This window comes from Crinia signifera, chromosome 1, assembly GCF_055691185.1.
Source record: "Crinia signifera chromosome 1, ASM5569118v1, whole genome shotgun sequence".
Lineage (NCBI taxonomy): Eukaryota > Metazoa > Chordata > Amphibia > Anura > Myobatrachidae > Crinia > Crinia signifera.
Window position 1 is genome coordinate 342,444,824 of NC_139217.1, and position 15,428 is coordinate 342,460,251.

A 15,428-nucleotide genomic window follows, 5' to 3' on the forward strand; every position below is an offset into this window, starting at 1 on the left:
CAATCCTACTCCTCAGGCTTGTTGCCTCTGTGTCATCTTTGAATCTGAATGGTCCTTTGTTTCCCACATTCAATGTGTCTCAAAATGATGCTACATGCATCTAAAAAACATATCCAAAAACAACCATATCTTCAGGGACTAATTAAAGTTCCCAGGTGCCCAAGGTTTATACACAGTTAGCTTTCTTTGTAGTGCTGCTAGACACACATGTAGGGGCACTCAGGGACCCGCCATTCTTACTGTCCATGTGCATGTAACGAAGGTTATACAGCTGGCATGTATGATCTAATGCAGTGGTTCTCAAACTGTGGGTCCTGACCCCAAAGTGGGTCCCGACCTTCTCAGCATGGGGTCGCGACTCCATGTTGCTAACCATCAAGCTGGTGACTTCTCTAATCTCAGTCAAGGAGTCCGAAAAATCTGTTGAATTGTCTGTTATATTAGACTCCTCCCATTATTTTGTGCCTCTACAATGCTGCCATGTGTGTGCTGTCTGCTGCCTGCACATGTGATGTGATGACCATCTGCAGTAACTTACTCGGGTAATTATTTTTATTGTCTGATGAGGTCTCAGAGCAAAATAGTTTGAGGACCCCTGATCTAATGCTTGTGGTGTGTGAAGGAGCCTTTGGCTTTAGGCTGCCCAGCTGGCGCTGTAGCACAGTGTGCATAAATGGTTCAATCAGTAAGTTACATTGGCACAGCCATCTGTCAGTTACCATAAGAAAGTTACCCCCACAGTACATTGGAACGGGTGATAGCTAACCGGCATGAAATAAATTAGACCTTCATTTTATTCCTCAGCTGTCACCTGCAAGCCGCCCCACCCAGTCCTGGCGCCCTATTCTGCAGCCTAATCAGCCTATTGGTTAATCAGGCACTGCATAGCTTACACAAGACACTGCATAAACTCTAATCTCATCTCCCACATTGTTTAGAGACTCTCCCTACTACAATTCTGAATGCAGCTGTGAGGCTAATCTTTATAGCAAGACATTGATTGTCTTCTGATCCACTATGTCAGTCCCTCCACTGGTTACCTATATTCTACCATATTCAATATAATATACATTTACTCACACAAAAGGCCATTAACCAAACTACACTTACTGTATGTACATCTCTTCACTTATGTCAAAATATCTTCCAACCAGACCTCTTCACTCTTCACAAGAACTATAAGTCTCACCGACACTCAATATTTGTTTCCATTTAAGATTGTAGGACTGTCTTTTGGCTGCACCAACTTTATTGAATGCTATCCCACTCACAATAAGACTTTCCCCTAATCTCCAATCCTCCAATCCTTCAAACTTTCCCTGCAAACTCATCTCTTCAGGCAAGCTTAGCAAATTCTGGAACCGCCCACACAACCATCATAAACCTTTTCTATCCCATTACATCCCCACTGTAAGAACATCTCCTCACATATTTTCCCTTTCTTCTCATCCTAGTGACCCCAATGCAACATTGTTGTGTGACTCATACAGCACAACAAGAACCTTGGTAACCTGGTCGACCATTATGCCATAGATAACACCTATCCTTGGGTGTCAGTGCTTATTTCCCTATAGGAGAACCTTCGGTACTTATGTAGTAGCCGGGTGCCCACTAAGCCCCCCACTATCCACGCCACCCTGGAGCATGGCGAGCGGCGGCGGTATGTGTCCTCCGACCTTTTCATACCCCCACTATACACGTCAGAGTGGAGTTGATTTTATATGGTGTGGCGAGCGCAGCGAGCCACCGAGCCCGAAGCGTGGCGAGTGGATGCAGAATACATGTAAAGTAATCCGCGGGGCTCGCTGCGCTCGCCACGCTTTGGGCTCGGTGGCTTGCTGCGCTCGCCACACTATATAAAATCAACTCCACACCGACCTGGATAGTGGGGGTATGAAAAGGTTGGAGGACGCGTTCCACCGCCGCTCGCCACGCTTCGGCGTGGCATGGATAGCGGGGGGGTGCCTCAAACCTCATTGTATGTCATACAAGTGTATATGTAATGTAATGGCATCACACCCTATAAAATCGCATGCGATTTTGCGGGAGGTGCGATTCGACCCCACGGGGCCAAGAAAGCAGTGAATAAATTACATAGGAAAATCGCATTGCATCGCATCGAATGGCCCATAAAAAGGCACATGAGATGCGATTTCCCTAAGTAAGCGTACTTATGCAAATTGGATGCCTGGCTACTACATAAGTACCGAACCTTCCTACAGATATAGTCCGCAGCATCTATCCTCCAACTTGTCGCTAGCATAACTCATTGAAAATACATTAGCCGGCAGCCCAACGCAGGGTGGAACTGCGTGGTGTAGGTGCGACTTCCTTTTTGTCTGTAATATACTCAGGGTTGCCTACTTTTAAAATCTACTCTCTGGGAAAAGCCCGAAGAGGAGACTGTCAGCAGCACGTCCGGTGGTGGGGCCCCGCCCCCAGTACAGCAAACCCTGCAAATTGCGGGTCTTCGGGGGAGGGAACAGGGCTAAATGACATGATTAGCATCTTTAGCCCCGCCCCTCTTCCCGAAAACCCGCAAATCACAGGAGATAAAAGGCTGCCGTGGGTGAGATGCAGGGGGGCCGCCAGTATCCGGGAGGGTTGCCCACCTTTCCGGGGGGCATTAAGTGGACTCCATTTTCGGGAGCCTTCCGGCCATTCTGGGAGGGTAGGCAGCCCTGAATAGAACTCCTGATTACAATTTTTACTCTGCAGACATGAAGAAACAAAAACAAATCTGCAAATACAGTTTCTCTTTCATTATTGTATTTTACAACATGCATTCTTATAAGCAATTATCTTTATCTGTTCCAAATGAATCCTCTATGTCTGTTAATTTTTGTTACTTTTCATTGGAAATGTGAAAATTTGTAAGCAAACACCCAGTGAGAAACAGAGCAGATGAAAAGACTATTCATTGAGTTCCATGAATAATTTAGGTGTAGAATATAGGGGAAAGCAGTCATTGCATGAAATGAGAGATTTAACATGCAGGTTCCTGTAGCACTAAGTAGAATAAATTCTGGAGAATGGATTTAGTGTTCTGTCAGAGGAATGTCGCTGTTGCAACAGAGCAGCAATTCCTGCTGCTTGACATCAATATTGAAATATATGTGATTATTGAAGGTACCTTCTGCATATGTGTTCAGTAATATCGCCTCTTCTAATACCTCTAACTACACTCTGGATATATCAAGCTATGAAAATGTCTCTTCTTGGGAGTTTTAATGTACTGAATATAATTGTTTTAGCAGCTCCTCAGAATGATGGCTAAAACTGCCTCTGAAAAGTGAAAGTGATGGTACCACAGGAGACGCTGATCAGCATTAATGTATGATTTACAGGTCTACACGTGATCATTATGTTAGATGAAATTGGGTTTATGGAAAAAATGCCCTATATCTTATCCTCCTATAGGTTAAATGAAGCTGGCTCATTTTACACTTATTGAGCTCTTGAGATGACTTATTCAGATGTCTTGTCTCTGCATCCAGGCCCCAGTGTGGTTTAACAGTTATATAGCATGAGTGCCTGGTTAGCGGTTAATCTTTTCTGGAAGACTATAGAGACCCTGGGAAGGTTATTAGGGAAGAATGATGCAGAAGGCAAACAGCAGTTATGCATTCAAGGCATGTTGCTTAGTGAATAAGGTCAGAGTTTTTGTAATGCCTTCTACTTTTGAACATAGACACCTGTTTTTGTGCATAAATGCCCACTTAGGCATATAGGGTTATTTCCCTCCAGAGGACCAGGAAGTCTCTGTTCATCTACAGTTAGTAACAAAATATGCAACGGTGTAGTTTATAAATATCACACATATTATGAACAAAATATATACATATATATATATAGTCCAGGAATCTGCACACTGTGGAGCAGAACGGCGAGCACTCGCCAAACACAAAAATCAGATGGTTTGTGAAATCCAAGATAATAAATAATCAGTTTATTAAGGAGTCAACAGATTCCAGCAAAGACACAAAGGTATATTTGTGTGACAGCTCCGACGTTTCGGTCTAAATCATGGACCATTATCAAGGAGCCTAAGGCACACAAAAAGAAAATACACATGGCATAAATACACTTCAGTATAAAACAGACAGTGCATTAAGTACAATAGGATATAAGTAGGAGCTTACATAGTCATCATAGGAGCATGGTAGTCAGCGTTGAAGAAAAGGTCTGCCAGGTAAGTCAGATCCAGAGTCAGCTACCAACTAAGCGCTGTCCAGGTCCCGCTATTTATGTGTTTAAAAAATGGGTGGGAGGCATGCAGCGCGCGCGCCGAATTAGCCTGTGTGACAGGCTGCTGGTACGCGCGCTGATTTCCGGAAAAACCGGAAGCTGTCAGTGGAACGCATATGGAACGCACAGCTTCCGGGTAGTCCGGGGCTGTGTGGCCAGTGCGTGCATACATAGAGAAATGCGCTGTGGTATAATATTAATATTGCGAATGCCAGTATTGGACCGGTGGCTGTATAGTTGCCACTGTGACTGGCGGAGTATAGAGGATAAAACAGATAACGCGCAATATGTAGATAGCGGGGGCTGATTATGGGTAAAGGCAGTGGAGAGAGGTAAAGTAGGGAGTGCTAAACGGAAAGAGATATATACAAAAAAAACGGCAAATGAAAGCCGGTGTGCAGGACCAGGGGTGCAAAACCCAAGGGATATAAGGGTGAGACCAAGCAATGCGGGGTGATGGAGAATGCGGTCACCCAGTTAATAAAATGTCGCTGTGTGTCAGCGGTGATCTGTCTACTGAGGTCATATGTCGACAGCTGTGATGGTGACATAATATACACAAATGATATGCAACAATAATAATGACCAAGTAGGAGGACAGGAGCGTACCAATATTCAGATATAATGATAGTATATTAAACGATCGCACCGGGTCAATGGAAGGATATACATATATATGTATATATATATATACATATAAGTATATACATGCAAATATAAACATATATATACACCCACACATCCATCACGATGTGTGCATCAGTGTATACATCAGATCAAGCGAAGTAGCTCAGAGGAGTGGAGAGATACATGCATAAAGGAGTATACATATAAAGGTCCATAATAAAATGAAATAAATAGAATGTAAAAGGGGAACACAAAGGGGAACATATATACTTAGAGAATAGGAATAATCATGATTGTTTTAGAAAAATCGACAGTGGGTTGTTCTCGTTAAGTCCACGGGGTGCAATAGTGTCTAATCGATAGATCCAGCGGCTCTCAAGTTTGCGCAGTTGGAGTCCCCTGTCGCCACCTCGGGGTGAGGGTGGTACCCAGTCTATGAGTCGGCAGCGTAGGTTTGAGTTTTGGTGGCCTGCCGCGAGGAAGTGGCGTGGTATGGGCAAATCAGCTTTTTTAGTCTCGAGGGCAGAGCGAATAGAGTTCCTGTGGTTCGCCATCCTTTCTCGGAATTTCCTGGTAGTCATTCCTACGTAAGCCAAACCACAGGGGCAATTCAACAAATAAATGATGTGGTCCATCTGGCAGTGGAGGCGGTATTTGATTTTGATGGGCTTACCGGAATTGGGATGCGGAAAAGTGGGGCCGGGGGTCATGCTGCTGCAGGTTGTACATCCAGTGCAGCGGAAGCATCCAGGGCGTTTGGAGTGGAGCCAGGTCAGGTTGCTCTCGGGTGAGGGGCTCAACATTGGACGCATGAGAAGTTGTTTTAGATTGGGTCCTCGTTTGTGGGCAATCATTGGTGGACCGAATTGTTGAAGTTTCAGGGTTTTGTCAGACGAGATGATGGGCCAATGTTTCTTCAGACTTCGCTGAACATTGGAGGAGACATGGTCATATTGGTTCACAAATACCATCCTTGATGGGCTCTTATCTGTAGTGGGTGTGTTGGGTCGTGGAGAAAGCATATTCGTCCTGGCCTTACCAAGGCACCGACCCAGGGTGGTTGCTGAGTATCCTCGCTGGGTGAATCGATCGGTCATCTCTTGAAGTTGTACTTCCATGGTGTCATGGTTGGAGTTATTTCGGATAACCCGCATGTACTGGGAGATGGGTAGGTGCTCCTTCAGAGCTGGGGGGTGCTGGCTCGTGGTTGATAGCAGCGTGTTCCGGTCAGTGGGCTTTCTGAACAGGCTGGTTTGAAGGGTGCCTTCATTTATGCAGATGTTGATATCAAGAAAATTGATGGATTGGTTGTCGGCAAGATGAGTGAATTTGATGGGGCTGTTGAGTAAATTCAACGAGTTCACCATCTGGTGGAATGCTTCAGTGGTGTCAGACCATATCAGGAACACATCGTCGATGAAGCGTTTGTAGAAAAGGATCTGGTGGCCATAGTGTGGCATGATGTGGGTGTCCTCATAGTCAGACATATATAGACAGGCATATGACGGAGCCAGGTTAGAACCCATTGCGGTCCCGGATACCTGTATGTAATACTTTTTCTGGTAGAGGAAGTGGTTACACTTGAGTATTACTTCTGCCAAATCAACCAAGAAGTTGGTGGGGGGATCCAGTGTTGGTCTCGCCTCGAGTCTGTTTCTCAATACTCTCAGGCCATCAGTGTGTGGTATAACAGTGTAAAGCGAACACACATCCATAGTTGCTAGTAAGATCGGGCTGGTTGAGAAGTTGATGGATTTAAGTTTCTCGATAAAGTCGGAGGTGTCTCTCACATACGTAGTGCCAGCGGTGACCATCGGTTGCAGGAAGCTGTCTACAAAAATTGCTAGAGGCTGTAGAAGTGAGAGTCTGGCAGAGATAATTGGTCTGCCTGGTGGGTGAGAGTGAGACTTATGGATCTTTGGCAGGGTGTATATTATGGGACACACCGGGAAGTCTACCGTCAAGTAGTCGTGGGTTTCTTTGGTGATCCATTTATTATTTAGCGCATCGAGAAGGAGTTTGTCAATTCTCCTTTTAAACTCAGGGATGGGGTTCTGGGGTACCAGTTGGTAGGTCTCAGTGTCGGTCAGTTGGCGTTGTACCTCAGCATGGTAGTCAGACCAGTTTTGTACCACCACCGCCCCACCCTTGTCGGCTGGGCGAATCACCAAGTCAGGGTCATTTTTCAGGGCCTTTAGTGCTGCCCGTTCGGCTTGGGTCAAGTTGTCATATTTAGGCTTGAGAGGTGACCGTAAGATGTCGTTTTCAACAAGTCTGGTGAAGGTCTTAATGCTGGGGTTGAGGGAGGTGGGATCAAACACTGATGGTTTATGAAAGGTTGATCTGGGGGTAGTAGAGGTGGTGCCAGCGAATTGCTCATGGAGCCGTAATTTCCGGCTGAATTTGTACATATCAATGGTTGTTTCGAAATTGTCATGGGGACAAGTAGGGACGAATGACAAGCCCTTGGCTAGTAGCGAGGTCATGGCTGGGGTCAGGGGAGTGTCAGATAGATTGAATACTAGGTCAGTACTGGTTTCCTGACCCGTTTTCCCAATTCTGCCGCACCGGGGGTGAGGTCTATGCCCCTTCCTCGTCCTCTTGGTGGTTTGCGAGCTTTGGAGGTGTTGCCAGGGTCTGACCCTAAAAAATCAGACTGTGTGCCAGATTGCTCAGTGTCTGAGGCCGATGTGGAGGAGCCCGTATTAAAGCGATATGGGTTGGGTTGGCGCCTGGGTCTATAGGGTCTCTGCGTGCGACCACTACCGGAGTCTCCAGCTAGCCACCTGTATACGGTGTGGTTCTGGTAGTCGGAGGTTACCACAGTTAATTTATTGCGCTTAAATGAGATCAATTCTTGTTTGTAAGTGTCCACCTGGGTTCGTATTTTTTCTAACAGATTGCAAGATTTGTCGCTTTTGATGGCTGGTAAGTGTGCCACACCAAATTCATCAATTTCTTGTTTAACCTTTTTAAGCTCTGTGCCTACTTCTTCTATCACTAGTAGTAGGAGGTCAAAAGAACACTTATTAAGAACGCCGCACCAACGACTGCAGAAGGTCGGGTTGCGTCTACCGATAGTGGGGATGTTGGAAATACGAAAACCTCTTGGGATATATTTCTTTCTATGATATTCGGATAGAAAGTGGCCGTGCAGGGTTAGATCCGTCTCGCGTTTTTTAAGTTTGAGGAGTTTTTGGTATAAATCGGTAGGTGATTCAGTGAGAAGGGTTTCAAAATCAGAATGGTCAAATAGTACTTTTTCAGCATCATCATCAGTCAATGAGATGATGCCCTGTTCAGCTTGTGACAATAAGTTGTCATTCAGAAAACCAAGACCTCCAGAGGCCATGCTGTGATTCGTACTGGCGTGGGGGCAAGGGGTGACAATAGTTTAAAGAAAAGAGAGAAGGGGAGACAAACCAATAGGGGTGGTGGGGGTAGAGTGGAGCAGTATAAGGTGTGCTGCGTCACAGAGAGTGAACTGCCAGTATCCAATAAAGCGCTGGGGAGGTACCTGTCAAGGAAAGGACTCATATGTCAGGCAGATGCTAATGTGGGTGTCAGGTCAAGAGGTCGTCGTGAACAGGTCACTAAACCCCAATATACAAATACAGGTAAAGACCGCACTCTCACCCAGAAGGAAACAACAATGGGGTGCCCAACCAAAAGTGTAAACCCGGGAGGGTGTACACTCAAAAATAGTCCAGGAATCTGCACACTGTGGAGCAGAACGGCGAGCACTCGCCAAACACAAAAATCAGATGGTTTGTGAAATCCAAGATAATAAATAATCAGTTTATTAAGGAGTCAACAGATTCCAGCAAAGACACAAAGGTATATTTGTGTGACAGCTCCGACGTTTCGGTCCAAATCATGGACCATTATCAAGGAGCCTAAGGCACACAAAAAGAAAATACACATGGCATAAATACACTTCAGTATAAAACAGACAGTGCATTAAGTACAATAGGATATAAGTAGGAGCTTACATAGTCATCATAGGAGCATGGTAGTCAGCGTTGAAGAAAAGGTCTGCCAGGTAAGTCAGATCCAGAGTCAGCTACCAACTAAGCGCTGTCCAGGTCCCGCTATTTATGTGTTTAAAAAATGGGTGGGAGGCATGCAGCGCGCGCGCCGAATTAGCCTGTGTGACAGGCTGCTGGTACGCGCGCTGATTTCCGGAAAAACCGGAAGCTGTCAGTGGAACGCATATGGAACGCACAGCTTCCGGGTAGTCCGGGGCTGTGTGGCCAGTGCGTGCATACATAGAGAAATGCGCTGTGGTATAATATTAATATTGCGAATGCCAGTATTGGACCGGTGGCTGTATAGTTGCCACTGTGACTGGCGGAGTATAGAGGATAAAACAGATAACGCGCAATATGTAGATAGCGGGGGCTGATTATGGGTAAAGGCAGTGGAGAGAGGTAAAGTAGGGAGTGCTAAACGGAAAGAGATATATACAAAAAAAACGGCAAATGAAAGCCGGTGTGCAGGACCAGGGGTGCAAAACCCAAGGGATATAAGGGTGAGACCAAGCAATGCGGGGTGATGGAGAATGCGGTCACCCAGTTAATAAAATGTCGCTGTGTGTCAGCGGTGATCTGTCTACTGAGGTCATATGTCGACAGCTGTGATGGTGACATAATATACACAAATGATATGCAACAATAATAATGACCAAGTAGGAGGACAGGAGCGTACCAATATTCAGATATAATGATAGTATATTAAACGATCGCACCGGGTCAATGGAAGGATATACATATATATGTATATATATATATACATATAAGTATATACATGCAAATATAAACATATATATACACCCACACATCCATCACGATGTGTGCATCAGTGTATACATCAGATCAAGCGAAGTAGCTCAGAGGAGTGGAGAGATACATGCATAAAGGAGTATACATATAAAGGTCCATAATAAAATGAAATAAATAGAATGTAAAAGGGGAACACAAAGGGGAACATATATACTTAGAGAATAGGAATAATCATGATTGTTTTAGAAAAATCGACAGTGGGTTGTTCTCGTTAAGTCCACGGGGTGCAATAGTGTCTAATCGATAGATCCAGCGGCTCTCAAGTTTGCGCAGTTGGAGTCCCCTGTCGCCACCTCGGGGTGAGGGTGGTACCCAGTCTATGAGTCGGCAGCGTAGGTTTGAGTTTTGGTGGCCTGCCGCGAGGAAGTGGCGTGGTATGGGCAAATCAGCTTTTTTAGTCTCGAGGGCAGAGCGAATAGAGTTCCTGTGGTTCGCCATCCTTTCTCGGAATTTCCTGGTAGTCATTCCTACGTAAGCCAAACCACAGGGGCAATTCAACAAATAAATGATGTGGTCCATCTGGCAGTGGAGGCGGTATTTGATTTTGATGGGCTTACCGGAATGGGGATGCGGAAAAGTGGGGCCGGGGGTCATGCTGCTTGACATATATACAACCTGCAGCAGCATGACCCCCGGCCCCACTTTTCCGCATCCCCATTCCGGTAAGCCCATCAAAATCAAATACCGCCTCCACTGCCAGATGGACCACATCATTTATTTGTTGAATTGCCCCTGTGGTTTGGCTTACGTAGGAATGACTACCAGGAAATTCCGAGAAAGGATGGCGAACCACAGGAACTCTATTCGCTCTGCCCTCGAGACTAAAAAAGCTGATTTGCCCATACCACGCCACTTCCTCGCGGCAGGCCACCAAAACTCAAACCTACGCTGCCGACTCATAGACTGGGTACCACCCTCACCCCGAGGTGGCGACAGGGGACTCCAACTGCGCAAACTTGAGAGCCGCTGGATCTATCGATTAGACACTATTGCACCCCGTGGACTTAACGAGAACAACCCACTGTCGATTTTTCTAAAACAATCATGATTATTCCTATTCTCTAAGTATATATGTTCCCCTTTGTGTTCCCCTTTTACATTCTATTTATTTCATTTTATTATGGACCTTTATATGTATACTCCTTTATGCATGTATCTCTCCACTCCTCTGAGCTACTTCGCTTGATCTGATGTATACACTGATGCACACATCGTGATGGATGTGTGGGTGTATATATATGTTTATATTTGCATGTATATACTTATATGTATATATATATATACATATATATGTATATCCTTCCATTGACCCGGTGCGATCGTTTAATATACTATCATTATATCTGAATATTGGTACGCTCCTGTCCTCCTACTTGGTCATTATTATTGTTGCATATCATTTGTGTATATTATGTCACCATCACAGCTGTCGACATATGACCTCAGTAGACAGATCACCGCTGACACACAGCGACATTTTATTAACTGGGTGACCGCATTCTCCATCACCCCGCATTGCTTGGTCTCACCCTTATATCCCTTGGGTTTTGCACCCCTGGTCCTGCACACCGGCTTTCATTTGCCGTTTTTTTTGTATATATCTCTTTCCGTTTAGCACTCCCTACTTTACCTCTCTCCACTGCCTTTACCCATAATCAGCCCCCGCTATCTACATATTGCGCGTTATCTGTTTTATCCTCTATACTCCGCCAGTCACAGTGGCAACTATACAGCCACCGGTCCAATACTGGCATTCGCAATATTAATATTATACCACAGCGCATTTCTCTATGTATGCACGCACTGGCCACACAGCCCCGGACTACCCGGAAGCTGTGCGTTCCATATGCGTTCCACTGACAGCTTCCGGTTTTTCCGGAAATCAGCGCGCGTACCAGCAGCCTGTCACACAGGCTAATTCGGCGCGCGCGCTGCATGCCTCCCACCCATTTTTTAAACACATAAATAGCGGGACCTGGACAGCGCTTAGTTGGTAGCTGACTCTGGATCTGACTTACCTGGCAGACCTTTTCTTCAACGCTGACTACCATGCTCCTATGATGACTATGTAAGCTCCTACTTATATCCTATTGTACTTAATGCACTGTCTGTTTTATACTGAAGTGTATTTATGCCATGTGTATTTTCTTTTTGTGTGCCTTAGGCTCCTTGATAATGGTCCATGATTTGGACCGAAACGTCGGAGCTGTCACACAAATATACCTTTGTGTCTTTGCTGGAATCTGTTGACTCCTTAATAAACTGATTATTTATTATCTTGGATTTCACAAACCATCTGATTTTTGTGTTTGGCGAGTGCTCGCCGTTCTGCTCCACAGTGTGCAGATTCCTGGACTATTTTTGAGTGTACACCCTCCCGGGTTTACACTTTTGGTTGGGCACCCCATTGTTGTTTCCTTCTGGGTGAGAGTGCGGTCTTTACCTGTATTTATATATATATATATATATATATATATATATATATATTATATATATATATTATATATACACACACACACACACACACACACACACACACACACATACACATTATTTCTAAGCCCCGCCCCTCATTGCAAAATGATGCGATTTGTGGGCAGACTCAAAAATTTGGGCTAATTTCCAGGGACACAGTCAATACTTCTGTATCCTACCTACTTCTTCCATAAAATGGGTAGGGACATGATTCTCCATGAATCGTAGAATCATTGCCCCTCCCCCAGTTACTCAATGCTGCAAATAGTGCATTACAATGGCAGGGCTTCAAATTACACATTTGATAACCACCATGCCTCCACTCCTGCCATCTGGCCCTAACCTTCCTCTTGTATCCCTGAGGAAAAAGGAGGGAAAATATGGTAAATACAGATGCATGCTTATGTACTGTGGCTACAGTCACACCAAACTGTCCCACGGCGCCAAAGGTTTCAGACAACTCTGTTTATATTTCTCACTCAAAATGGTCTCCTCTGAAACTCACTGGCAGGTATTCAATGCTGTTTGCGAGTGGTGACAGCGAGCAGGTCTTCCTGCTCTCTGTCACCACTCACCCTGACAGCATTCAACACACCCTCCGCATACGCCAATTCCCCCTCGCTCCGTTTTTTGAGCGAGGGAGAATTGGCGGATGCGGCTCCAAAAGCACTGAGACTTGTGGCTAAAAACTGCAAGTTTTCTGCAGTAGCCGCGGGTCTCGCTGTTTTGGGGAATTCTCGCCGTCCTGTGACGGCGAGGATTTCCCCAGAACGTTGAATAGAGCGAGCGGCCGGCGCGGGGGTTAAACAGCGAGGATCGCTGGTTTTCTGCAATCCTCGCTGTTTAACCCCCTCGCCGGCCGCTCGCTGCAGCATTGAATACCCAATACAGTAATAATATACTCTACAAATTATCCAAAAATAAACACATTTCATGATGAATAAATATAGTATTGTGTAAAGCCATCTACAGTATTTATGTTTATTATGCACAGTGCTATTTTTGAACAGAAAAAGCCGGAACGCTGTTCCTGAAACTAATATTAACTACATGACTTAATCATGGAGCAGCATTCCTGATCCTACAGTATCTTAGTCCAAGATGGTCATAAGTTCAATAATGTTTTTTAAGTCCCTTTGGAGGAGCTGAAGCTGGAACAACGATACCTCTATACTTTCCCAGAATGACAGGGATACTACAGAGAGTGTAGGCCTGGCTAGCCACCCTCATACACACATTCTGAAGTGAGTGTCCTTGGGGCTTGATGATGCTCTTTGTGGGGAATTACATCCTCATGGTTCCGTCTCCTACTGCTTGATGTCATGAATCGTAAATACAGTGGCGGCTCCTGCCTTTAGACTTATTGGGGGCTGCAATTTCCTGGGTACTGCTCGTTGCAAACAGTCATTAATTATTTGCAGGTTATTAGTTTGATTTGTGCTGTACTAGTGTTTGTATGCATGTACTATAAATACATGATGTACTCATATGCACACAAACACAGGTGCAGAGCAAAATACACACTTTTAATAACTTTAATATTAATTAAAGCACACAAAATTATACTATTTATAAAGATCTACACACAAATATTATTAACATAAAATAAACTTCCATGCACCTCTCTGGTGCAATGCATACCTTCCTTCAGCTGCATCACACTGAGTGGCTCACTGAAGCCTGGGCATGCTCACTGCAGAGAATTGCTTCTGGGCTGCGCAGACAGCAGCCCATAGAAGCACTGTAGCTCTGGCGATTTGAACAGAATGGCTTCCTGTTGGAAGCTATTGCTGTCATCACTCCATGTACTGGCAGCCCAAGAGGGGGAGGAGTTTCCAGCTCTGTGTATGATGAGCAGTAGCAGCTTCCAATAGGAATCTACTATATGCTGAACTCCTCCCCACAGGGTTGGGCTGTTGCTGTGTCTGTCTTGCTGCTTTATGAAGCCTGGTGAGAAGAGGTTACCAGCATGTCAGAGACACCAACAGCCAGAAACAGAGCTCCGGAGGTAGGGGAGGGTGCCCGCAGGGGGAAGCACCGGAGCTCTGGTGCTGTCTGTCTCTGGTGTTGTGATTTTAACTGGAGGGGCTGCAGTCCTGCAGCTCTATAGCAGGAGCCACCTCTGCGTAAATATGAGTAGCAGTGTCACAATGATGCAAGACATGCCACCTGCTATTCTCATCTGTGCCTGCCCTCCTACTGTGTATCTCCTGGATAATATTACATTACTGTGCATGTTACTGTAATGCTGGGTACACACCAGGACGACTAGGGCCCGATCCCCTCAATCTAGATCCAATTCCGACCAATTGGATGTAGATTGGGCGGTGATTGGGCCTTTTTCTGTCCTGGTGTGGACCGATACCGATCCGATGCGCGGTCCCGCGGGTCGGTCGGTCGTTATTGAGATCCTACCTGCTGCAGGTAGGATCTCAATGACGACCATACAGCCGGGTGCGGGTCGCCATCGGATCGGACCCGCTCACGGTGCACATCGTGAGCGGGTCGTGCCCCCCCGCGTCACCGTGAGCGGGTCGGACGAGACACTGACTGTGCATCGTGAGCGGGTCGTCCTGGTGTGTACCCTACATAACTCTTATCTTTGCTTTAGGACTGTGTAACAAGGCCAATCTGAAGCTGCCCATACACGTACCAATTACCCGGTACTTTTTGTGCTAAAATAGCATCACATCCCATGCACAACATATGCACAACAATGCTATTTTAGCACAAAAAGTACCGGGTAATTGGTACGTGTGTGGGCAGCTTTAATGCTGGCCTGTCTAGCTAATTACAGGAAAGTAGTAATGATTCCACACAGCACACTTTACATCCTGCATTACAGAACCAGCAAACCTTGGACATACATTTAATGTGTTTCTTTTCTGCAGGCAGTGGAGGAACTGTTCCAGCTACTTGACCTGGAAAAGAGGAGTTTTATGATGGGCCGCAGCCAGGCAAGTTCCCAAATATTTCTTAATGGACACAAAAAAATCTTTAGCAAATCCTTATAGTTTGTGAAGGATTCTATATTTCTGTAATTTGTTGTGTGACAGAAACCCCAAAATATGGTTTGTGAAATGATTTGAATTGTATTGTGGGCCAGATAATTGGTTTACTCGCAAAAGCAAACTCCTTCTTTTATGGACAGAACCATGTGCATTGCAGGTGGGGCAGATGTAATATGTGCAGAGAGAGTTAGATTCGGGTGTTATTTTGTTTCTTTGCAGGGTAAAT

General features: G+C 45.4%; 1 protein-coding gene across 2 annotated transcripts in view; it reads left to right on the plus strand.

Annotated features, from left to right (window-relative positions):
* The window catches only part of MYO18B (myosin XVIIIB), a 451,547-nt gene that overhangs the window by 160,522 nt on the left and 275,597 nt on the right, over positions 1–15,428 (plus strand). For both annotated transcript variants that reach the window (XM_083146506.1, XM_083146515.1), the window contains one exon: positions 15,083–15,148. In XM_083146506.1, the coding sequence (XP_083002632.1) occupies positions 15,083–15,148 (66 nt within the window). The remainder of the gene's footprint in view (positions 1–15,082; positions 15,149–15,428) is intronic.